The 24,509-nt window shown below is 42.8% G+C and overlaps 1 protein-coding gene across 6 annotated transcripts in view; it reads right to left on the bottom strand.

Annotated features, from left to right (window-relative positions):
• sytl4 (synaptotagmin-like 4) overlaps nt 1-24,509 on the bottom strand; it is a 108,397-nt gene that overhangs the window by 43,034 nt on the left and 40,854 nt on the right. For 2 of the 6 annotated variants that reach the window (XM_068047656.1, XM_068047655.1), the window contains 8 exons: nt 15,243-15,406; nt 14,920-15,129; nt 12,863-13,078; nt 10,459-10,568; nt 9,358-9,478; nt 7,664-7,792; nt 4,445-4,589; nt 768-864 (listed from right to left, as the gene is read on the bottom strand). In XM_068047656.1, the coding sequence (XP_067903757.1) occupies nt 768-864; nt 4,445-4,589; nt 7,664-7,792; nt 9,358-9,478; nt 10,459-10,568; nt 12,863-13,078; nt 14,920-15,038 (937 nt within the window). In that variant the 5' untranslated portion in view covers nt 15,039-15,129; nt 15,243-15,406. The remainder of the gene's footprint in view (nt 1-767; nt 865-4,444; nt 4,590-7,663; nt 7,793-9,357; nt 9,479-10,458; nt 10,569-12,862; nt 13,079-14,919; nt 15,130-15,242; nt 15,407-24,509) is intronic. The other 4 variants (XM_068047657.1, XM_068047659.1, XM_068047660.1 and 1 more) reach the window with 3 other exon arrangements.

The raw sequence follows: 24,509 nt of genomic DNA, 5'->3' as shown, positions 1-24,509 counted from the left end.
TTTTTCCAGTGGGGCGGGGGCGCTGGATATCAATCAGAAGCAGGAATCTTGGCTGATTTTTCTCCTTCTTGGACAAGGGATGCAGAGGCTAAATCTAGTGCCACCAACAAGAACAGCTTAGTTTAGAGATACAGCACTGAAACAGGCCCTTCGGCCCACCGAGTCTGTGCCGACCATCAACCACCCATTTATACTAATCCTACACTAATCCCATATTCCTACCACATCCCCACCTGTCCCTATATTTCCCTACCACCTACCTACCTATACTAGGGGCAATTTATAATGGCCAATTTACCTACCAACCTGCAAGTCTTTTGGCTTGTGGGAGGAAACCGGAGCACCCGGGGAAAACCCACGCAGACACAGGGAGAACTTGCAAACTCCACACAGGCAGTTCCCAGAATTGAACCCGGGTCGCTGGAGTTGTGAGGCTGCGGTGCTAACCACTGCGCCACTGTGCCGCATAGGTGACAGATTGAGCATGATACCTTAAAGTAACTTTATCTTTGTTTCCCTGCTTGGTCTCCCTGTGCCACACATTATCTGTTGCTGTGTGGTGAAGTGATCTGCTCCTATGCATCTGCCAGACTTTCTCTGAAACTGGCATTAGTAGGTGCACAAATGTGGCGCGGATTGAATTTTCCTCCATCTCAGAAGCTTCTGGCCTCCCCATTGGTATGGCGAGGTGCGGAACATTTTCAAAATGCTTTCAATAAACTTTTGATTGAACTTAACTCAAGAGGCACCAATCTGCCAAACCTCACCTGTGGGCTTCAGGATGCCTTTTACACTCTTTTTAAAGATGTTCTCTGAAATATTTTCATCCATTGAAACTCTGCTGTGTTTCTTTGTGCGAGTTTCCTGAGGGAAAAATGTTAAAACATTCCATACATTTTATACCCCCATACAGTATCACCATCATTTGAAATTATACCACATAAATAGAACATAGAACATAGAACATAGAACATTACAGCGCAGTACAGGCCCTTCGGCCCTCAATGTTGCGCCGAACTGTGAAACCATCTGACCTAAACTATTCCATTTTCATCCATATGTCTATCCAATGACCACTTGAATGCCCTTAAAGTTGGCGAGTCTACTACTGTTGCAGGCAGGGCGATCCACGCCCCTACTACTCTCTGAGTAAAGAAACTACCTCTGACATCTGTCCTATATCTATCACCCCTCAACTGAAAGCTATGTCCCCTCGTGTTTGCCATCACCATCCAAGGAAAAAGACTCTCACTATCCACCCTATCTAACCCTCTGATTATCTTATATGTCTCTATTAAGTCACCTCTCCTCCTCCTTCTCTCCAACGAAAACAACCTCAAGTCCCTCAGCCTTTCCTCGTAAGACCTTCCCTCCATACCAGGCAACATCCTAGTAAATCTCCTCTGCACCCTTTCCAAAGCTTCCACATCCTTCCTATAATGCGGTGACCAGAACTGCACGCAATACTCCAGGTGCGGCCGCACCAGAGTTTTGTACAGCTGCAGCAATGACCTCGTGGCTCCGAAACTCGATCCCCCTACCAATAAAAGCTAACACACCATATGCCTTCTTCACAGCCCTATTAACCTAGGTGGCAACTTTCAGGGATTTATGTACCTGGACACCAAGATCTCTCTGCTCATCTACACTACCAAGAATCTTCCCATTAGCCCAGTACTCTGCATTCCTGTTACTCCTTCCAAAGTGAATCACCTCACACTTTTCCGCATTAAACTCCATTTGCCATCTCTCAGCCCAGCTCTGCAGCCTATCTATGTCCCTCTGTAACCTACAACATCCTTCGGCACTATCCACAACTCCACCGACCTTCGTGTCATCCGCAAATTTACTAACCCACCCTTCTATACCCTCTTCCAGGTCATTTATAAAAATGACAAACAGCAGCGGCCCCAAAACACATCCTTGCGGTACACCACTAGTAACTAAACTCCAGGATGAACATTTGCCATCAACCACCACCCTCTGTCTTCTTTCAGCCAGCCAATTTCTGATCAAAGCTCTAAATCACCTTCAATCCCATACTTCCGTATTTTCTGCAATAGCCTACCGTGGGGAACCTTATCAAACGCCTTACTGAAATCCATATACACCACATCCACTGCTTTACCCTCATCCACCTGTTTGGTCACCTTCTCGAAAAACTCAATAAGGTTTGTGAGGCACGACCTACCCGTCACAAAACCGTGCTGACTATCGCTAATGAACTTATTTTTTTCAAGATGATTATAAATCCTATCTCTTATAACCTTTTCCAACATTTTACCCACAACTGAAGTAAGGCTCACAGGTCTATAATTACCAGGGCTGTCTCTACTCCCCTTCTTGAACAAGGGGACAACATTTGCTATCCTCCAGTCTTCCGGCACTATTCCTGTCGACAATGACGACATAAAGATCAAGGACAAAGGCTCTGCAATTTCCTCCCTGGCTTCCCAGAGAATCCTAGGATAAATCCCATCTGGCCCAGGGGACTTATCTATTTTCACACTTTCCAAAATCGCTAACACCTCCTCCTTGTGAACCTCAATCCCATCTAGCCTAGTAGTCCGTATCTCAGTATTCTCCTCGACAACATTTTCTTTCTCTACTGTAAATACTGACAAAAAATATTCATTTAACGTTTCCCCTATCTCCTCTGATTCCACACACAACTTCCCACTACTATCCTTGATTGGCCCTAATCTAACTCTAGTCATTCTTTTATTCCTGATATACCTATAGAAAGCCTTAGGGTTTTCCTTGATCCTATCCGCCAATGACTTCTCGTGTCCTCTCCTCGCTCTTCTAAGCTCTCCCTTTAGATCCTTCCTGGCTAGCTTGTAACTCTCAAGCGCCCTAACTGAGCCTTCACGTCTCATCCTAACATAAGCCTTCTTCTTCCTCTTGACATGCGCTTCAACTTCTTTAGTAAACCACGGCTCCCTCGCTCGACAACTTCCTCCCTGCCTGACAGGTACATACTTATCAAGGACACGCAGTAGCTGCTCCTTGAATAAGCTTCACATTTCGATTGTTCCCATCCCCTGCAGTTTCCTTCCCCATCCTACGCATCCTAAATCTTGCCTAATCGCATCATAATTTCCTTTCCCCCAGCTATAATTCTTGCCCTGCGGTATATACCTGTCCCTGCCCATCGCTAAGATAAACCTAACCGAATTGTGATCACTATCACCAAAGTGCTCACCTACATCTAAATCTAACACCTGGCCGGGTTCATTACCCAGTACCAAATCCAAAGTGGCATCGCCCCTGGTTGGCCTGTCTACATACTGTGTCAGAAAACCCTCCTGCACACACTGGACAAAAACTGACCCATCTAAAGTATTCGAACTATAGTATTTCCAGTCAATATTTGGAAAGTTAAAGTCCCGCATAACAACTACCCTGTTACTCTCGCTCCTGTCGAGAATCATCTTCGCTATCCTTTCCTCTACAACTCTGGAACTATTTGGAGGTCTGTTTTTTTGAGAAAGTATGGAATGAAAATAGCTCATTAGTTACATCCCAGCCCATTTCCTCCAATGGTCATATACAATCCTCCTGATGGACTCTATCCAGTATTTTATCTTATATAGAAGATAACTGCATCTTTGATCCTTAAAAGTATGAAAAAATACCTCAGAATATTCAACTGTCACCTCCTGCCCTCCACAAAGATGCAATCAATGCAGGAACGATTATGTTTTTTGGAGTATTTGGTCACTTAAGTCTTCACAGGACTGATAATGCAGTCCACTTTCTCCTCAGGTCTCAACTTGCTGCATCATTTGCCGGTGGACTTCAATCACAGCAATTCAACTGTTGGATTCCGTACTTTTCCCTCACCTTCTCTTGCTTTCCTGGGAGAAATAGCAAGAACAGCTATTTGGAGGCAGGGCTGTCCCTTTCCCCATGTTCCTTGGGAATGCACGACATTTCTGATTATGGCCTTTGACCAAAACTCAGTGATTTACACTGCTATATATCTAGCCTCATAATCTTCAATTTGTTCCCAATCATATTTATCTAGCTCTTCTCTGAAAGAGTTAATCGACCCAACTGATTTTCCTAGCGCCTGTTTCCCCATTTCCACTATTCTGTGCAAAAAAAATTCTCCTGTCTTGATTGAGGTTTGTTCATTTGGAAACTACGTGCAGTAGTTTAGTGCTCTAAGTCCAAGTAGCTTAGTTATATCTGAGCCTCTCGGAATTTTAAACACCTGGATCATTTATCAATAATTTGAACAGGATGGGACCAGGACAGATCCCTGCAAAGCCCACTTGTCATTAATTCCATGGTTAGTTTATGTGGTTGACTCTTAATGTCTTCTGAAGTAGCTACTCAGCTGCTTAAAAAAACTGGGGATGGGCAATAAATGCAGCCTTGTCAGCTCTGCTCACATACTAAGAATAAGTAAAACACAACAAGGAGTGTATTGCCATACATTGTTCAAGTCAGACTGCACGTTGGTTTTCCTGGTAGTCGGTGACCTTGATATGGCTGGAAGAGTCATGCTGCCAGTATTCATGGGCTTGGAATTGGGAAGGTCATTCATATTACCGGCACTGCTCTCTGTTAAGGAACTCCGCCTGAAAAATATAGAAACAGGAAAGTCACAAAGTTGGCTGCAGCTTCACCAATACATAAAGGAGTGAATTTCTTCAGGAGGACTCCTGCTTGTTGACTGTAACCTTGGCAGGAGAATGGTAGAATCCCTGGGAAAAAGGTGCAAATGGCGTTCTGGGGTTACCGTACCTCTTTTGCCAAAGTTATGGCAGACGAAGGGAGAACCCCAGAGAAATGCATCTTCATAACATATTAAGAAATGAAAGAGAAAAGTTTCCGACAGAATACTCAGGACCCATGAAGGTCTTGGCTTGATGTAGTTATGGGAATTATACTTCTACCAGTTTTTTTTAAAAACCATCTGTATCTGGTGACTGTTCTTCTATTGGAGGTCTCTGTATTATTTCTGACTTTTGGTATCTAAACCTGCTCCAGCATAATTTGGGGGCTTTTTCTAAAGTGTGACTTGACACAGTGAAAGGAATCCTGACAGATGGTGAGGTCATTGCATGGCCTCACTCTTTTTAAAAAAAAAAATTCCAATGTTCAAACCCAGACCCATAGAACAGACTGTTGATTACAATGTTTATCAAATGGGTGAAATCCAGCAAACAGCACACGTACAGTAGAATTAAAAGAAGTTTACTCAATCAGGCTCACCTTATTGAATAAATACTGTACATAGCAGGTGCCCTAGGTGACATGGTTTCTGTTTACAATATCAGTGATAACGTGCAGCTCACCTTTCTTTTGCAAAGGGTGGCGTAAGAATTACTAATTGTCACTAAACAAAATGTTTTGTTTGTGTTCATTACTCAAGAATGCAACTGTCAGAGAGTGTTTAGCTCCTCCAGTGGTTCAGTTCATATAGATGGTGCCTAACTCAGTCAGGAAGGCCGCAGATTTGATTGCTGGTACTGAGCTAAATGATCTCAGCTTGGCTCTAGGATCAGTACAATAGGCCTCAGTGCCTCTGGATTTAGGAAGAGAAGATTCTGCCAGGTTTCCCGCTCCTGACTGAATCTGGTGATCCCCATCAGGAAGTGAATGCTTGCAGATGCCAGGCAAGCACAGGATCAGGCTTGGCTAGAATGCTTCCATCAATTGAATTGCCTGCTGACACCCACTATCCAAGCTCCCATCTCAACAGCAGCTCAGAGGGTGACATTAGAAATGGACTCCAGTATGACACAATAGCCTAGAATTTCCATTCAGTGTTATTCTGGCACTGGCATTAACCCATTCATTTTAAACACAGCACCCTTGTGCATTTCTTAAACTGTCTATTTGGCATTGATTCCTACATTAGAAACTATACACTGTTACAGAGCTTCTGGAGATGGCACTGTGTATCCCCCCAGTGCTTAAAATAGTATGGTCACAGTTAATAGTTGAAAATTACACCTTCCTTTGCATGTCTATAATTCAACACCAAAACAGAAATACCTTCACTTCATATTAATCCACAAATAAGATGCTGAATTTACATTTTTAGTGGCATGAATGATGACATTAGTGCCTTCTCTGTACTAAATACGTTGATAAAAATTAGTTTAGGTGTCAATAAATAGTATCCTGACTAACTGATTTAAGCATATTTTTAAAATTCAGTGCACATAGATTGTGAATAATCTCATATTCATTGTTTGTCGTGAATACAACGATACAGCATCTAAGAAACCAAATCAATTCTATGACAAATGACAACCATTTTCAAGTTTTTAGGGTGTCCAATCATAAAAGGCAGGTATATTGGCCTCTATTTTGTCATTGTAATAATGGCAAAACTGTCAATGTCCACTGTCATTACTCTGTTAAATTGACAGCATGTGTGCAGTTAAGCGTGAATATCCAGAAGTTGCTGTCACACTGCTCCTCCACAGGGTGCGCTGTTGAAGTCCTTGAAGATGGAAAGCATCTGGAAATCACTGAATTTCCATGAACATCCACTTTATTACGCTACTAGCCTCACCATTAAAACCATTGAAAAAGTTATGCCTTGTTGAATGAGGTGTAACTGGATTTTTAAACAGTATACCAAATCATAATTACTGAACAACCTCTCTGGCCTTGAAAAACTAATGTTATATCTGTGGAATGCCAAATTTCTCCACAATGATAAAAAAGATTTCATGTATTTTAAAAATAGCCAAAAAAAGTAAAGCTTGTTTATGATATTTTAGCTTCTACTTCAATCCCATGTGCATGTCCCAATCTTTATTTCACTCTTTGTAAAATGATTAAAAGGTGAAGTATAATCAGTTCATTCTGCTTCCTGGTTTGATGTCTGTGAGAACGCTGATTAGCCTGCTTGATTATATCACAGTTGCTGGTGCCAGAATTAAATTATCAGGAATGGTAGAATCCATACCACAGAAATTGCCAGATCTTTGTGGGTAGCTTTCTTCAAGGTAAGTGACAGGCACCATCACTTTGCTGCTGACCATGAAATCCAGGTTACAGTATTAGACAAACAGGATCTTGCAGAGAGACGAAGGCACAGTAACAAGACAGGCCCATTTTTATATTAGGAACATAACCAGAATATCCTGGACATAGCACCAATGCACATCTCAGTGGACTGGAGTAATATGAGATCTTGCCTGCAATCCTCCATGTGCTAAATGACCACAATCCATCATGCTGTTTATGGGGGTAGTTACATGGAGGCCAGCCACGTCCCCTGGGCAAGGATTCATCACCTGAGGTTACTGCCACACAACACTTTGAACCTGATTTTCACGGTAGCATATTCAGAGGCCTAGCAGTAAGCTGACTGCTCATCCTTTCATCTAATACATGGTATAGTAAGGTCAAAGAGAGAAAAACAGACTAAACACAGGCATGACAAAATTATCAATTATTTCAACAACTTGCATTTATATAGTACCTTTAATGTAGTAAAACATCCCCCAGCACTTCACAGGAGCATTATCAAGCAAAATTTGACACTGAGCCACATAGGAGATATTAGGATAGATGACCAAAAGCTTGGTCAAAGAGGTAGGTTTTACAGAACTACATAGTCAGATTCATATTAATTCCCAATTAATTTGAGCACCAGAATTTCAGACTGTATCCTCCACAGATCTTTCACCTGGAATTGTTAGGTGTGTTGTGCTTGGAGGACGATTGTGAGTCGCTCTTGATGCTGCTGATGCTCACACGTCCAGTGGACTCTGTGTCGCTTGGCTGTTCAGAAGCCTCTCGTGATTCAGACAGGATGCTATCAAACCAAAAATCAAAGGCACATGGATTAGTTGTTTTATTGCTATTTCTGAGAAATACCATTGGTCCACATTACTCATTCCATTATTCTAATATGGTGCAAGATAAGAAGAATCATTTGTAGATTAAATATATTGCCTGCGGATTTGCTTATAGTTCCCAAGACTCAAAATAATTCAATTTATGCAGTGTTAATGATCTAGAACCTTCCTTTTGTTTATAAACAACTATTTTTTTTAAAAATCACAACAGCCCAACATGACCATGGCCAAAGACCAAATCACTGCATTGCATACTGCATATTCTGTGTGTCCTTGCCTTATAGTATAGGGGTCAAGATTAGAAAAAGAGTTCAATGGTACAGGAAACCCTTCAAACACTCAGCCGATGATACTGAGCTATTAAATTCATGCTTTCATGCAAAGATCATAGGTCAGATTTTCCTAATCCTTCACATGGAGGAAAATTGGCCTAGAAGGATTGCACACCCATAGCGAAGCCTGTCTAATCTTTACACCAATTTTGGGTGTGCAATTTTCTCCAACTGTTTTTCCTATATATGATGATTAAAGCAAACCAATACACTCAGGCGCAGGAACATGAAAATCTGTCCTTCTACATCCTCAGCACTTACAATGTTCTCTTGAGATGTAATGGCTAAATCACAACTTGATCTCCTCTATAACATCTTGATCTCTTCAGTGCCCTTCAAGAACAAAACTAAAATATTGCTTCTTTTAATTATTTAATGGCCAAGGAGCAGAGCTTCATTGGGGGTTCTCCCGGAGTTACAGAGCAAGACAAGTGGAATCCCAGTGGAATTTCAGCCCCATAGATATTAAATGTTTCATGTCTTTTACCTCTAACCAACAACTACTACTTCTTCCCATTGATAGCTCCATCCTTAGTCCTACTCTAAATACTGATATTCTTGGCCTCACTATCCCTTCTGACCTCATGGGACTCCCACAACTCCACATTTTCTTGAAAGTATTTCTAGTCACTTTGCTTCCTTCTTTGACTCGAATTATTCTTCTCACATCTATGAGCTGTTTGGTCTCCATAAAGCTGAAGACGGTCCAAGACTACAATATATTTTGAGCACTTCCTTACATTCCTAAACAGGATTCACAAAAATAGCTTATTCACTTGGTTCTTCAACTTCTCTTTTCCTTTCTTCTTTCCCAGCTCCAAACACATTGTTCGATATCTTCATCCTCTTTTCTCTTGTATTTCAATGTTTAATTGATTAAATTGATCCTTTTCTAAAATTTCAAATTGTACATTTATTACCTTCATCGTTTTATCCTTCCTCTTACAATCTTCAGGTTTGAAAAAAACTCATCCTAATCTCTAGTTCCTAATTTACCTCACCTCTTCTATTCCTCTGTCTAATCTTGTTGGTGTCCTGTATTTTAGCTTTTGCCCTTCACTTTGGTCTCTCAGCAACAAAAAGAAACAAAATAATCAACTAAAATAAACAACATACAGGTCAAAGGCAGAAAACCAAAATCAATGATATAAAAATCAATGTCAACTAAGGTGCTTTATGATCATACTCACCTAGAAACCCTGCCTTCATCTGGAGATTTCTTCTGCCTCGCCTTTGCAGCAGTACTTGCTTTTGCATCATTGGCCAGTGCCTTCTGTAGTAATGCCTGCCCAGCTGTCTCTCGCTTATTTACTGAACAGTAAGAGAAAAGTTGAGTGGTATTTACTTGTTTTTAATGGATACCGTCCACTCCTCCAGATCTCTCAGTTCCATTACATTACTAACTCCTGAATGCATTAGAGAATGGGAAAGCCCAATCTGTAATCACTGTGTAGAGAATGAAAACACCCTTTTCTCAGCAATAAAACAACAGCTTGCATTTATATAACGTCTTTAACAAAGTAAAATGTCCCAAGGTACTTTACAGCAGTATGATCAAACAAAATTTAACACTGAGTCACGTAGAGGAGATATTGGTTCGGGTGACCAAAAGCTTGGTCAAAGGAGGTAGGTAAGTTTTAAGGAGCATCTTGAAAAGAGGAGAGAGAGGCACTAAGGTTTAAGAAAGGATTTCCAGAGCTTAGGGCCTATGCAGCTGAAGGCACGACTGCCTAATGGTGGAGCGATTAAAATCAGGGATTCTCATGTGGCCAGATTTGCAGAAGCTCAGATATCTTGGAGGATTGTAGGGCTGAAGGAGGTTACAGAGATAGGGAGGGCCAAGTCCAGGGAGGGATTTGAAAACAAGGTTGAGAATTTTAAAATCGAGGTATTGCCGAACCGGGAGCCAATTTATGTCAACAAGCACGGGGCTGATAAGTGAACAGGACTTGGTGCAAGTTAGGAGATGGGCACCGGAGTTTTGGATGAGCTCAGGTTCATGGACGGTGCAAGGTCAGGGGAGCATTGGAATGGCCGAGTCTGGAAGTAACAAAGGTATGGATGAGAGTTTCAGAAACAGATCAGCTGAGGCAGAGGCAGAGACGGGTGACGTTAAAGTGGTGAAAGTAGGCAGTCTTGGTGATAGGAGCGGCTATGGGATTGCAAACACCTCTAACGGTCAAATAGGATGTCAAGGTTAGGTACATTCTTTCCCTTAGTGAATATAGGTATGCGCATGCATACTGGGCATGTATAATGTTATTGAAAATATGCAGATCTCTGGTACTTACAGGCATATTTCCTCTTTAATGATGCTCTGATTATATCGCTACCAAAATCAATGCTGTGCCGTTTTGCTCTGGATTCAAAGAACCAATCTCCTGTCTGTTTCTTTAACTTTCTGGTAAAGAACACAGGATTATAGTAACGGTGTGGAATTACACTTTCTTGGTCTTTTAACTATGAAGGTATGTGTTGAAGATTTAATATGGGCTGTACTTTTCAAACTGAAGTAATTCTTACTGGTATTGGATTAAACCCCAACATCAATTCCCTGTTTTAGCAACAAAACTTATTTTCTCTCAGGTGCGGCATGCTTAGATGATGTTGACATTGGGAAATCCATTTAAATCTCTTCCCAGAGCCTTCCATAAAATGGCTGCTGGATTACTTGTTAGCGATTTCCAATTAGTTCCGTCAACAATCAAATTCATGCAAATTGACTGAAAGATTCAGTCACCTCATTCAAAAGTCACATTGAGGAAGACAGATTCCACAAAAACTTTTAGAAATGTCACAGGATTGCTATTCAAGAAGGAAGACCTCCTCAGTCTACCGAATCCAACCAAGTCAATTAGTGCTAAATCCCTCAATGCCTTTGGGATTATAAGTAAATAAAGGATTGAATGACGGAAATTCCTTGGGACAAAAGGACCATCCAAGATGAATATACTCCAAGCAAGTCAAAACAGTGAACCCTTTCCTTTTCCTACCACTTATCAAAAGTATATAGATTCATTATCAGTGCCAAGATGGTCTTCCACCTTGGTATCTACATCTTTTGACTAATTTTATGAACGCACATACTTGGCAGGGGCAAACAATCTCCCCATGATTTCTCAGTAGGCACTTCCAGTGGCTAAAGGCTGCATTTGACTGTGGGCAGGCAATTAACTGCCTGCTGTCGTGGATGCTGCCCCTTTAAGGGCAGAGCTGCCATCTCCAAAGCAGCCAGCCAATCAGAAAGCTAGTAGCTCTGTAGTGCCAGCAGTGCCACTGGGAGCAGCATGACTGCTGATACTGTAGGAGGCCCAAGCAGCACGAAGATGTCTGGAGATGCCAGAAAAGGTGAGTGGGGTCGGGGTCACCAGGGCCATTTAGGCAGGCCCCGGCGACGGGGTGGGGGGTGGTGTTATTTTTTCCATTCATTCATGCGACATGGGCGTCGCTGGCTCGGCCACATTTATTGCCCAACCCTAATTGTTCTTGAGAAGGTGGTGGTGAGCTGCTTTTTTGAACCGCTGCAGTCCATGTGGAGTAGGTACGCCCAGAGTGCTGTTAGGAAGGAAGTTCCAGGATTTTGACCCAGTGACAGTGAAGGAACGGCGACATATTTCCAAGTCAGGATGGTGTGTGACTTGGAGGGGACCTTGCAGATGGTGGTGTTCTCATGCATCTGCTGCCCTTGTCCTTCTAGGTGGTAGAGGTCGCGAGTTTGGAAGGTGCTGTCGAAGGATCTTTGGTCAGTTGCTGCAGTGCAGCTTGTAGATGGTACACACTGCTCCCACTGTGTGTCGGTGGTGGAGGGAGTGAACGTTTAAGGTGTTGAATGGCATGTTGATCAAGCAGGCTGCTTTATCTTGGATGGTGTCGAGCTTCTCGACTTGTGTTGTTGGAACTGCACTCACCCAGGCAAGTGAAGTGGTGGGGGGGTGGGGGGGGGGGGGGGAGAATCTTTCTGGGGGGCCACTTAAAGGCTTAAAGGCCTGGGGCGAGTAGGCATTCCTTGGCCTTCCCTGTCCCAGACAAAATGGCAGGGGGCCCGGGCAATGTTAGAAACAGTGCCCCCTGCCATTTGTTGGCCCTCCACCTCTAAGTTCAGAACAAAATTCTGCCCTAAGGCTGTCTACTAGGAGTGTGATTTTGTCAAATTGGCCCTCAAATATCCATTAGGTTCCAATAGTCGAGCTTTGACAAAGAACCCTGGATCTTGTGTGTCTGAGTTTCTTCATCATCTCATTATCATGGCTTTCTCTGTTTAGAAGTATAAAATGACCCTGAAGTTTTAGTATCAGTCAGAATAACCCGAGTTCAAGCTTGTTGATTTTCCAGCAGTTTTGATGCAAGATATTTGTGACCTATTTTTGATCAATGTACTCCTCCAATTTCCAATTTGAAAACTATTTTTGATGTTTTTAGATAACCAACAAACTACATAACCCAATGTAAACCCCCACCAATCCCGGGTCTTCTTTCTTCCTGGCGTCTCTTGTAGTATATTCTGGCATTTCATGCATCTAGGAGTGGCTCCATTCATTGGAGTGACAGCCCTGACATAGGTCCAGCATAGAGCTGATCCAGTGTCACTCATCCCAGTAAAATACATTACCAGGCTGCTATGCCATATGCAAAAAGTATCCTCCCCAGACTTTTGTTCCTTCAAACAAAATACTAATAAGGAAAAGTCACACTCACGTTTCCTTGATGCACACAGTGCATTTCCATCTTCCATCAACACCTGCAATGCCACACTCCTTACACACCAGGTGGTTACACTGCTGGCACACATTTCCACTCTTAACAAAGCGGCCCAGTGTCTGTTGGCATCGTGCACAAGTCTTATTACTGTAGTCCTGACTGCCACGTTTCGCTCCCTTACGCCGAATTTCGAGCAGCTCACTCTTCAACTTTCTTAAAAGAAAAAGCCAAACACCATGTGATTAAGGGATATTGTCAGCATAAACCCTAATCTGCATCCATTCAAAGGAAGGAGAATTGCAGTGACAGATAACACAATTATATTATCAGCTCCTACTCGGGTCAACAGCTGCACCAACCTAATTGCATCTTTTTTTTTTTTAAAAAGAATTGTTCTCTGGATGTAGATGACACTCATAAGGCTGCATTTACTGTCCATCCCTAGTTTTCCTTAGGAGCTGATGATGGACCTTCTTGAACTGATGCAATTCTCATTTATAAAACAACAGTACTAAGGCAGAACAAAATGGCAGGCAGGTCGCGAAGTCTCTGTAGGGACACAATTAACAGAGGCTATCTATTTTCAAAGAGCAGGAAGTGCAAAAGTATATACACCTCATACACACCTTCTGATGGCACCTATAACAGCACTATCATCTAAGCCAGAGGTTCCCAAACTGAGGATTGCAGCAAGAATATCAGGGGTTGAGGAAGACATGTTGGCCGAGAAGGAGGGCCACCAATACAACCTCCAATAGCCAGAGGTGAAGTCTGAATTTCTTTAACTTTTTAAGTTTAAATTCAAAGAAAGAGTATACATTGATGCAAAGGACAATCTCAGCACAACATAGCATCAGATGTTTTAATTCCCACTGATTTCTAAAGATGGAGGTTGGACTAATCAGAGCTGCTTGTGATGCAGAGTAATCAGTTACTGGGCATCAGAAGCAGCTCTGATCTGTCGCAGATTTGCACAAAATTCAACAAAATATTTTCCTGAAGGAGGGGCAAATGAATGATTTAAAATCCATTTTTGAGTAGCAAAGGCCAAGATTACCATGAGTCTAAAATCGAATAGCAACATTACTTGTGACTCTGTTTTGAGAGACAATTTTAAACTTGTGTCTTTTGGTCAGTTCTGCCTCTTACTTCAAAGAGTTCTCAGAGTTGTTCCAAAGAGTCGCTGAAATGCATGTCAATTTTAACTCAATGTATCTGTGTGATCTGTCACTTATTCTACACCAAAAACAAATATGGAAGCAGCTTTGATTTAGATACTGAATTGCATATGACTCTCCGAAATCAAACCAAAATTGCACTAACAGGCTCACCCTACTCACTGATATACGGGTGAGTCATCAAATGTTCCTTTACATTCATTTTTATTCAGCTGTCTAGTACTGGTACTGTGCTTTCTCTCTTAAGCAGTATGTTATGTTAACTGACAGAATAAAATCTTCTTGTTCTGTGTAAAAATATTGGAGGTGGTGAAATTGATCTTTGCCATTAGTACAAAACAGATTCATAGCATTTCGGCAGCCTGTTTTACACTGTGCCTGATTTCTGGAACAGAAAATTGTGCACAGTATAAAACTGGCTGCCAATTCTTTATTGCCCATTTCATGCTATTGAAGACGACAAGTTTCACCCCCACTGTTCCTTACAGTGAGGGATATGTGGATGGCGCGCGAATCTCCAAACAGGGAATCAGCAAAAAAAGTTTGGGAACTTCTGATCTAAGCACAAGAAGCAGGCAACCTTGTACCATTGCTCCTGCTGCCTGGCTCAACATCTACAATGGAACTTTATGTTGATACATTTACGACAAAAAAAAGCTTTCTGCCGTAAAGCATCGTCAAGGGAGAGACCTGAAATAATCGTTCATTTGCCAGTTTTCCTTACTTCCTATCCTATGTTTTAAAACCGTAGGGTGGAGGCTGCCAGGGAGCAGAAATTTTGTGCAGAATGTCGCTTGACGTGGCATCACAAATGGAAGGATTTAGAAACAATCACAGTCAGTAATTTTGCTCCAACACCTTCTCTCCCTTCATTACCTTATTCGCTTTTCCTCCTGTGTCCGCAAACTCTGATCTCGGAGGAGAACTTCCACGATTACTTCCTTCTCTTTATCTGTCAGGAATGACAAGTTGATTATCTCCATCTGTTTTGACATAATGCCACAATCACCAAAGGGCCGATGCCTGTACAAACTGCAACAACTTTCTCACAAAGTGTGGACAACAGGAGATTTCAGATGCTCAACACTGAAACAGAGTTAGACCACGAATTAAAAACTTTTGATATTGACAATAAATTGAGTTTTATTAAAAGGGAAAAGAAAATCAAAATTTATAGATAATGCTGTGTATTCACTAACCACAATGGTTCTGACCGATCTCCCTGTTAAGGCTATGCCTCACGAGACTGTCCAGCGATTGTTGTCCATTTCAACATTGTGTTGCTGTCTATCCACTGGATGAACACATTTAACAGAGTCAGCAGTCTGGATTCAACCTTTTAAACATTTCACAAAATTAGATCCTAGAAATGAAACAAATACAGAACTATTACAATTGTACAACTGAAAGCAAATGTGGATTGCTGTAATGTGCCGCACTCAAGGCTGAAGAACAGCAATGCCATCCTAATATAATAAGAGCAAAATACTGCAGATGCAGGAAATCTGAAATAGAAACAAAAAATGCTGGAAATACTCAGCAGGTCTGGCAGCATCTGTGGAGAGAGAAGCAGAGTTAACATTTCAGGTCAGTGACCCTTCATTAGAACTGGCAAAGGTTAGAAATGTAATAGGTTTTAAGCAAATAAAGCAGGGGCGGGACAAGAGATAACACAAGGGAAGGTGTTGATAGGGCAGAGTCACAGACAATAACTGACCAGAAGGACACGGAGCAAAGGCAAAGGGTATGTTAATGGTGTGTTGAAAGACAAAGCGTTAGTGCAGAGAGGGTGTCAATGGACAGAAAAATGAACAGCCCTGGCCCAAAGCACAAGCATGAAAAAAAAAAAAATGGGCAGGCACATGGTAAGAAAAATGAATGATGAAACAAACTAAAATAAAATTTAAAAAAAGAAAAAAAGAAATAAAATAACTGAAAATAAAAAAAGGGGGGCATGTCATGCTCTGAAATTATTGAACTCAATGTTCAGTCCGGCAAGCTGTAGTGTGCCTAATCGGTAAATGAGATGCTGTTCCTCAAGCTAGCATTGATATTCACTGGAACACTGCAGCAAGCCCAGGACAGAGATGTGGGCACGAGAGCAGGGGAGTGTGTTGAAATGGCAAGCAACCAGAAGCTCGGGTCATGCTTTCGGACTGAGCGGAAGATGCCATCTTCCCCTCCCGTCAGGATTCCAAAGGGATCGTTTCCTCCGTGACACCCTGGTCCACTCCTCCATTACCCCAACACCTCATCCCCTTTCCACGGCATCGTCCCTTGCAATCGCAGGACGTGTAATACCTGCACTTTTACCTCCTCTCTTCTCACTATCCAAGGCCACAAACACTCCTTTCAGGTGAAGTAGCAATTTACTTGTACTGCTTACTTCTTTCAATTTAGTATACTGTATTTGCTACTCACAATGTGGTCTCCCCTACATTGGGGAGGCCAAACGCAGATTGGGTGACCGTTTTGCGGAACACTTCCGCTCAGTCCGAAAACATGACCCCGAGCTTCCGGTTGCTTGCCATTTCAACAACCCCCCCCCCCACTCCGCCCCCGGCTCTCATGCCCACATATCTATCCTGGGATTGCTGCAGTGTTCCAGTGAACATCAACGCAAGCTCAAGGAACAGCATCTTATTTACTGATTAGGCACTCTACGGCCTGCCGGACTGAACATTGAGTTCAATAATTTCAGAGCATGACGGGCCCCCCCATTAATATACTGTTTGCCTTTGCTCCCTAAACTTTTGGTCAGTTATTCTCTGTGACCTTATCCTATCAACACCTTTACTTTTGTTATCTCTTGCCCCACCCCCGCTTTATTTGCTTAAAACCTTTTATATTTCTAACCTTTGCCAGTTCTGATGAAGGGTCACTGACCTGAAATGTTAACTGTGCTTCTCTCTCCACAGATGCTGCCAGATCTGCTGAGTATTTCCATCCTAATTAATGTAGCCTTCAGACAGACAAATTTAAGGCAGGATCCAATATAGGATACAGTGATGCTAAAGTTATACAGATAGAACCTTGTACAAACCTTGATATATTATAGCTCCTACCAGAAAAATAGGTAAAGGCAGTTAAATTGTCTCATCAATAAACCTAGTTAATCAGTAAACCAACTTGTGGAGTCAGCAGTGGTTTCTGCATGATACACAACACATCTCTGAGTAAATCTCCAATCGCTTGGACACCTGATTTTCTTAAAGTTTCAAATCTGCAGTTCAGAATGTTTTTGGAAATACTTTGAACAAAGTAAATCTTGCTTAAGTGTGGAGATGCTTTGTCCAACAGCTGCTCTGCAAACACGTCAAAGTCTTGTATTTTGCTTTTAACTTGCAAAATATACTCACTGCCACTTATCTTGAAATTGACAAACTGCACATTTGGGGTCTTGGTCACAATTATCACATCTACCCCACCTCCCACCCCTGGTCAGATATCTCTATTATGATGGAAACCCCACCTGCCAAGTATGAGGCATATTCATTTTGTCATATGGAACATAAATTTTAAACTCTGGCTGGACTACAAACATGGCTGCACCTGCATTCTAAGAGTGTTGCCTGGAGAAGTCAATGGAACTGCTCCCTCATTCAATTAAACAAATGGATTTTGATCAAAAGACATTGAGGGTATGAAGGTCAGCATTCCAGCCCCCGACTGAGGGTGTCTATTAAGATTGAAAAAATCCACAAAATTCACTGGGCAAGTTGTCCTGAAAAAAGAGCTAGTCACATGACTGGCCTGCTGGCCCAGGTTTTGGTTTGAATTGTCTTCACAGAACAGTTTGGGTCAGACTGCAACTGAACTTGAAAAAAAAACATCTCTCCCTGGCTCTCTCTCTCTCACGATAAGAAGAAACTGCAACTGGATTTCAAGACGACCGAAAACCATCAAAACAAGTTTGAAAGTGTGTACTAGGTCCCAATGAGATGGCAAGATCAAACTGCAATCAAAGACTTTACATCAAACTTAAAAGACAGTAAATGAACTCCAGCTACTGCTTCAAACCTTTCCCCTTGATTCTTTCACCTTTTCTGTCTCTATCTGCATGTATGTTTATCGCGTATGCATGCTAGTGTGGTCACGTCACGTATTTTTAGCAGTATTAACCGAATTAAGGTAATAGATTTAAACAAGAAAGGTGTAAGTTTAAGAAAACCTGTCTGGTTGATTTCTTTGCCATTATAATTGGAGAGCAGTGAACAAGGATTCACTGGGGGAAGCTAAAAACACAGTGTGTTAAAAATCAAACCCTGTTACGGTCAAACCAGGAAAAGGCTGAGAGGGAACCCCTAGACCCCTTTCTCACCTGGTCCTAACAATATACATTCAGATTCAGGATTGCCATTTAAATTACACTCAAACTATTTTTGCTAGCTGTGGTTTACAAGTACAAGAACAGCCCAAACTGCTGGAATAAGAAAGGGCCTTACCCCACAAAGCAGGCTAAATATCTGAGTTGTTCTTTTTGGCCCCTCCTAAACCAACATTAGAACACGATAAATACATTTGAATAGTAAGGCCTTAACTGTGACAAAATAGAGAAAAGACGACAGCTTAGTACTTCGTGTTGGGACTACTGTTTCCTTAACAAATTCACGTACCTCATGATATTGGGATCAAAACCAATTTACCAACAGAACATAACAAGAACATTAGACATCAGTTCTGAAGAAGGGCCACTGATCTGAAACGTTAACGCTGCTTCTCTCCACAGATGCTGCCAGACCTGCTGAGTATTTCCAGCATTTCTTGTTTGTATTTCGGATTTCCAGCATCTGCAGTATTTTGCTTTTATTTAAGAACATTAGACTGTTGTTGAAAGAGGCCAATTTGTAAGGGTCTTCCAATGGGTCACATAAAACTGGAGCCTTTGTTTAGTTGTACAGAACAATGTAATTGTTGTCAATCAGGGTGCAGCTGATTCCTACCAACCTGTATCTGAATGGTGACAAAACTGCTTTGGTGCAGAGTACACAGTCAGCCCAAGAGTAGCTGACACGCAGGGAGCTAAATTTGATAGGCCCTGAAAATGGGCACAGGAATCGTGATACATGTTTAACCTTTGCCTGTTAACTGTAACGGAGGCAGCACGGCAACATTGTGCTGCCTGCTGTCTCAATGATTTCAGCATCCAGCCAGTGCAAACAGCACTGTTGACTGGCTGGATGCCTGGGCAGATGGCCAATATCATGCATGGCTAGCACCACTTAAAGCTAGCCTGCACTGTTTAAAGCTAGCTTGCCCCTCTTAAAGCAGAGGTGCATTGTGGCAGGGGCAGGTGCTGACACTCGTGCAGCAAGTGAATCTGACCTGGGAAACATGGAATAATGGCACATAATGGGAGAGAGAATTCAGACACTGCACCAGGGACCTTGTTGGAGGAAGTGGAAGGTAAGAAAAATGTCCTGTACTCGCAGGGGGCCAGGAGGCCCTCCAGCCACACTCAGAAAGTAATTGGAGCAGATAGTCAATTCAAGCCCTGGATGCAATGCCACAAAAAAATTCAATGACCTCATCTTAAAATGCCATAACCTACCAACTGAATTACTTGTCTCAGACACTCCTCAATGGACTGCACCCCCATCACTCACCCACAAACAATCTCTATCAATCTGAACTCATACTTAACATTTATATGCTCCACCGCACCCTCACACACTTAGCACTGCTGCAAGCCTCACCCACATCGCACAGCTTGCACACACTGTCAGCTATTCAACCATGACAGCTATATCAGCCAAAGACTGCATGACATTTCCCTTCATTTTATGGGACAAGGTGGTGCACAACCAGAAGCAGCAGGAGCTAACCAGAGGAGAAAAGGCGTGCCGGCATTCCCTGACCCCCTATGGAAGTGATGGTGCTGGCCATTGCTGAGGCTGTGGCCAGTAGCAAGGCTGAAACCATCCTCCTTCTCACATCCCACCTCCCCCTCATAGAACCATAGAAGAATTACGGCACAGAAGGCGGCCTTTCAGCCCATCGTGTCCTTGCTGGCCAAAAGAACTAGCCACCCAATCTAATCCCACCTTCCAGCACCTGGTCCATAGCCTTGCAGGTTACAGCACTTCAGGTACAAGTCCAGGTACCTTTTAAATGAGTGGAGGCTTTCTGCCTCCACCACCATTCCTGACAGTGAATTCCAGACAAATACCACCCTCTGGATGAAAACGTTTTTCCTCATGTCCCCTCTAATCTTTCTACCAATCATCTTAAATCTGTGCCCCCGGTAATTGACCTCTCTGCTAGGGGAAACAGGTCCTTCCTGTCTACTCTATCTAGGCCCCTCATAATTTTATACATCTCACTAAGTCACCCCTCAGTCTTCTCTGTTCTAAGGAAAACAACCCTAACCTATCCAATCTTTCCTCACAGCTGCAACTTTCAAGCCCTGGCAACATTCTTCTAAATCTCCTCTGTACTCTCTCCAGAGCAATTATGTTCTTCCTGCAATGTGGTGACCAGAACTGTATGCAATACTCCAGCTGCGGCCTAACCAGCGTTTTATACAGTTACAACATTACATCCCTGCTTTTGTATTCTATACCTCAGCCAATAAAGGAAAGCATTCCATATACCTTCTTCACCACTCTATCTATCTGTCCTGCCACCTTCAGGAGCCTGTGGACATGCACTCCATGTTCTTTCACTTCTTCTACCCCTCTCAATATCCTCCTGTTTATTGTTTATTCCCTCACTTTGTTTGCCCTCCCCAAATGCATTACCTCACACTTATCTGGATTGAATTCCATTTGCCACTTTTCCGCCCACTCAATCAAACCATTGAGATTATTCTGGAGTCTACAGCTATCCTCTTCACTATCAACTACACGGCCAATTTTTGTGTCATCAGCAAATTTCCCAATCATGCCAACCACATTTAAGTTCAAATCATTAATATATACCACAACAGCAAGGGATCCAACACGGAGCCCTGTGGAACACCACTGGAAACCGCCTTCCATTCGCAAAAACATCCATCAACTACCACCCTTTGTTTCCTGTCACTGAGCCAATTTTGGATCCAACCTGCTACATTCCCCTGTATCCCATAGACTTTCATTTTACTGACCAGTCTGCCATATGGAACCTTGTCAAATACCTTACTAAAATCCACGTAGACCACATCCACTGCACCTGGTGTACAATCCATCCGGCCCTGGCAATTTATCCACTTTCAAGGATGTCGGACCCTCTTGTACTTCCTCTCTCATTATGCTTATCGTATTTAATATTTCAGACTCCTCCTCTTTAACTACAATGTCTGCATCAACCTTCTCCTTTGCGAAGACAGAGGCAAAAAATTAATTAAGAACCCTGCCCACATCTTCTGCATCTAGGCACAAGTTCCCGTGTACATCTCTGATAGGCCCTACCCTTTCCTTAGTTATCCTCTTGCTCTTAATGTACTGATAAAACATCTTCGGGTTTTCCTTGATTTTACCTGCCAATATTTTTTCATGTCCTCTCTTTGCTTTTCTAATTTCCTTTTTTACTTCACCCCTGCACTTTCTATACCCCTCTAGGCTTTCTAAAGTATCAAGTTTTTTGTGATCGTCATAAGCTCTCTTTTTCTGCTTTAACTTACCCTGTAAGTTTCTAGATAACCAGGGGGCTCCAGATTTGGCCATACCACCCTTTATCTTTGTTAGGACATGCCGACACTGTGCCTGTAGTATCTCGTTTTTGAAAGCCTCCCGCAGGTTTTCCGCTGATTTTCCTTCAAGTAGCTGTATCTAGTCCACTTTCGCCAGGTCACCTCTCAACTTCGTAAAATTTGCCTTTCCCCAATTTAGAACTTTTACTCCTGTTTTATCCTTGTCCTTTTCCATGATTATGCTAAAATTATAGAGGATACAAGGAACATTCCGGCAATAGCTGTAAATCAGGAGGTGGAAGGAAGAGAGGAATTTGGTGAAATGACAATCACCAGGGAAGTGGTACTGAGTAAACTGATAGAGCTGTGGGCTGACAAGTCCTCAGGTCCTGATGGACTTCATCCTAGGATCTTAAAAGAGGTGGCTGATGAGGTAGTAGATGCGTTGATGTTATTTTTTCAAAATTCGCTAGATTCTGGAAAGGTTCCCTCAGACTGGCACGTAGCAAATATAACCCCTCTATTCAAGAAGGGTGGGGGGAGGCAGAAAACAGGTAACTGTAGGCCAGTTAGCTTGACGTCTGTCATGGGGAAGGTGTTAGAATCGATCATTAAGGAGGTTGTAGCTGGGCACTTAGAAAAACTCAAGGTAATCAGGAATAATCAGCATGGTTTTGTGAAAGGGAAATCATATTTAACAAATTTGTTGGAGTTCTTTGAAGGAATGACATGTGCTGCGGCTAAAGTATGTTGACGTACTGTACTTGGACAGGCAGGTAGAAAGTGTGCCAGCTTGGGTGGGAGGTGAGAAGCAAAAAAATCCATGATGTACATTATATTTACTTCCAGAATTGCCACTACACCACTGATTAATCTTCAAGACATTATTTTCATTACATGTTACTTGAATTTAAAACACGAGTTCATAAAGGATTCAAGCTATGTTGCATCAAATACCTCATTAAAGGCTGCAAAGATTATATGGGCGAGTCAGTAACGTGGAATCTGGACAGTCTAGTTAGTCAACACAACTAGGCAAGCAAATGATATAAGGATCAATAGGCAGGGAGAGCCGTATCCACACTAGTCAAAACACAAAAGAAGCTGATCACCTCTCAGAATTATTTCCAAAGAACATATTTCACTTTGGATAAAGGGGAGGGAGAGAGGGAGTTACAGATAGATATACAGAGAGAGTGAGGTGCAAGCAGGCAACAGCAACTTGTATTTATAAATGGGTCCTTTTCTGGTTGGCAAGATGTAACTGGTGGGGTGCCACAGGGTTCAGCCCTCAGGCCCCAACTATTTACAATCTATATTAATGACTTGGATGCAGGGATAGAAGGTACCATAGCCAAATTTGCAGATGACACTAAAATAGGTGGGATAGTAAGTTGCAATAAAGAAATAAGAAATTTACAAACTCGGTGGGCCGAAGGGCTTGTTTCAGTGCTGTATCTCTAAATAAAAATAAATAAATAAATGTGGATAGGTTAGGTCAATGGGCCAAAATTTGGCAGATGGAGTTTATTGTGGGTAAGTGTGAAGCTATCCATTTTGGTCAGAAGAATAGAAAGGCAAATTATCTAAATGGAGAGTCAGAGAGATACAGCACGGAAACAGGTCCTTCAGCCCACCAAGTCTGTGCCGACCAACAACCACCCATTTATACTAATCCTACATGAATCCCATATTCCCTACCACATCCCCACCTTCTCTTAATACCTACCTACACTAGGGGCAATTTATAATGGCCAATTTACCTATCAACCTGCAAGTCTTTGGCATGTGGGAGGAAACCGGAGCACCCGGCAGAAACCCACGCAGATACAGGGAGAACTTGCAAACTCTGCACAGGCAGTACCCAGAATTGAACCCGGGTCGCTGGAGCTGTGAGGCTGTGGTGCTAGTCACTGCGCCACCACAAATGACCACACTGGTCATTACCAGTGCAAGATCCAGGCCAATGTTGAGAGACAGAGAGGTTTAGGAAGGGAATTCCAGAGTTTAGGGCCTTGGCAGCTGAAGGAACAGCCACCAACAGTCGACTGATTAAAATTGGGGATGCTTAAGAGGCCAGAATTGGAGAAGCGTAAACAACTTGGAGGGTTGTAGGGGCTGGAGGAGATTACAGAGATGGGGAGGGTTGTAGGGGTTGGAGGAGATTGCAGAGATGGGGAGGGTTGTAGGGGCTGGAGGAGATTACAGAGATGGGGAGGGTTGTAGGGGCTGGAGGAGATTACAGAGATGGGGAGGGTTGTAGGGGCTGGAGGAGATTACAGAGATGGGGAGGGTTGTAGGGGCTGGAGGAGATTACAGAGATGGGGAGGGTTGCAAGGGCTGGAGGAGAATACAGAGATGGGGAGGGTTGTAGGGGCTGGAGGAGATTACAGAGATGGGGAGGGTGGTAGGGGCTGGAGGAGAATACAGAGATGGGGAGGGTTGTAGGGGCTGGAGGAGAATACAGAGATGGGGAGGGTTGTAGGGGCTGGAGGAGGTTACAGAGATGGAGAGGGTGGTGGGGGGAGGAGATTACACAGATAGGGAGGGTTGTGGGGCTGGGGGAGAATACAGAGATAGAGAGGGTTGTAGAGGCTGGAGGAGATTACAGAGATAGGGAGGGGTGAGACCATGGAGGGATTTGAAAACAAGATGAGTATTTTAAAACTGAAGCTTTGCTTAGCCGGGGGTCAATGTAGGTCAGCGATCAGAAGGGTGATGGGTGAACAGGACTTGATGGGAGTTAGGACACGGGCAGCAGAGTTTTGGGTGACCTCAAGTTTATGGATGGTAAAACATGGGAGACCAGTCAAGAGGGCATTGGAATACTCGCGTCTAGGGATAACAAAGGCAT

This window comes from Heterodontus francisci, chromosome 15 (genome assembly GCF_036365525.1).
Source record: "Heterodontus francisci isolate sHetFra1 chromosome 15, sHetFra1.hap1, whole genome shotgun sequence".
Taxonomy (NCBI): domain Eukaryota; kingdom Metazoa; phylum Chordata; class Chondrichthyes; order Heterodontiformes; family Heterodontidae; genus Heterodontus; species Heterodontus francisci.
Note: the sequence above shows the minus strand (reverse complement) of the source record. Positions and strands in the feature narration are given on the sequence as shown.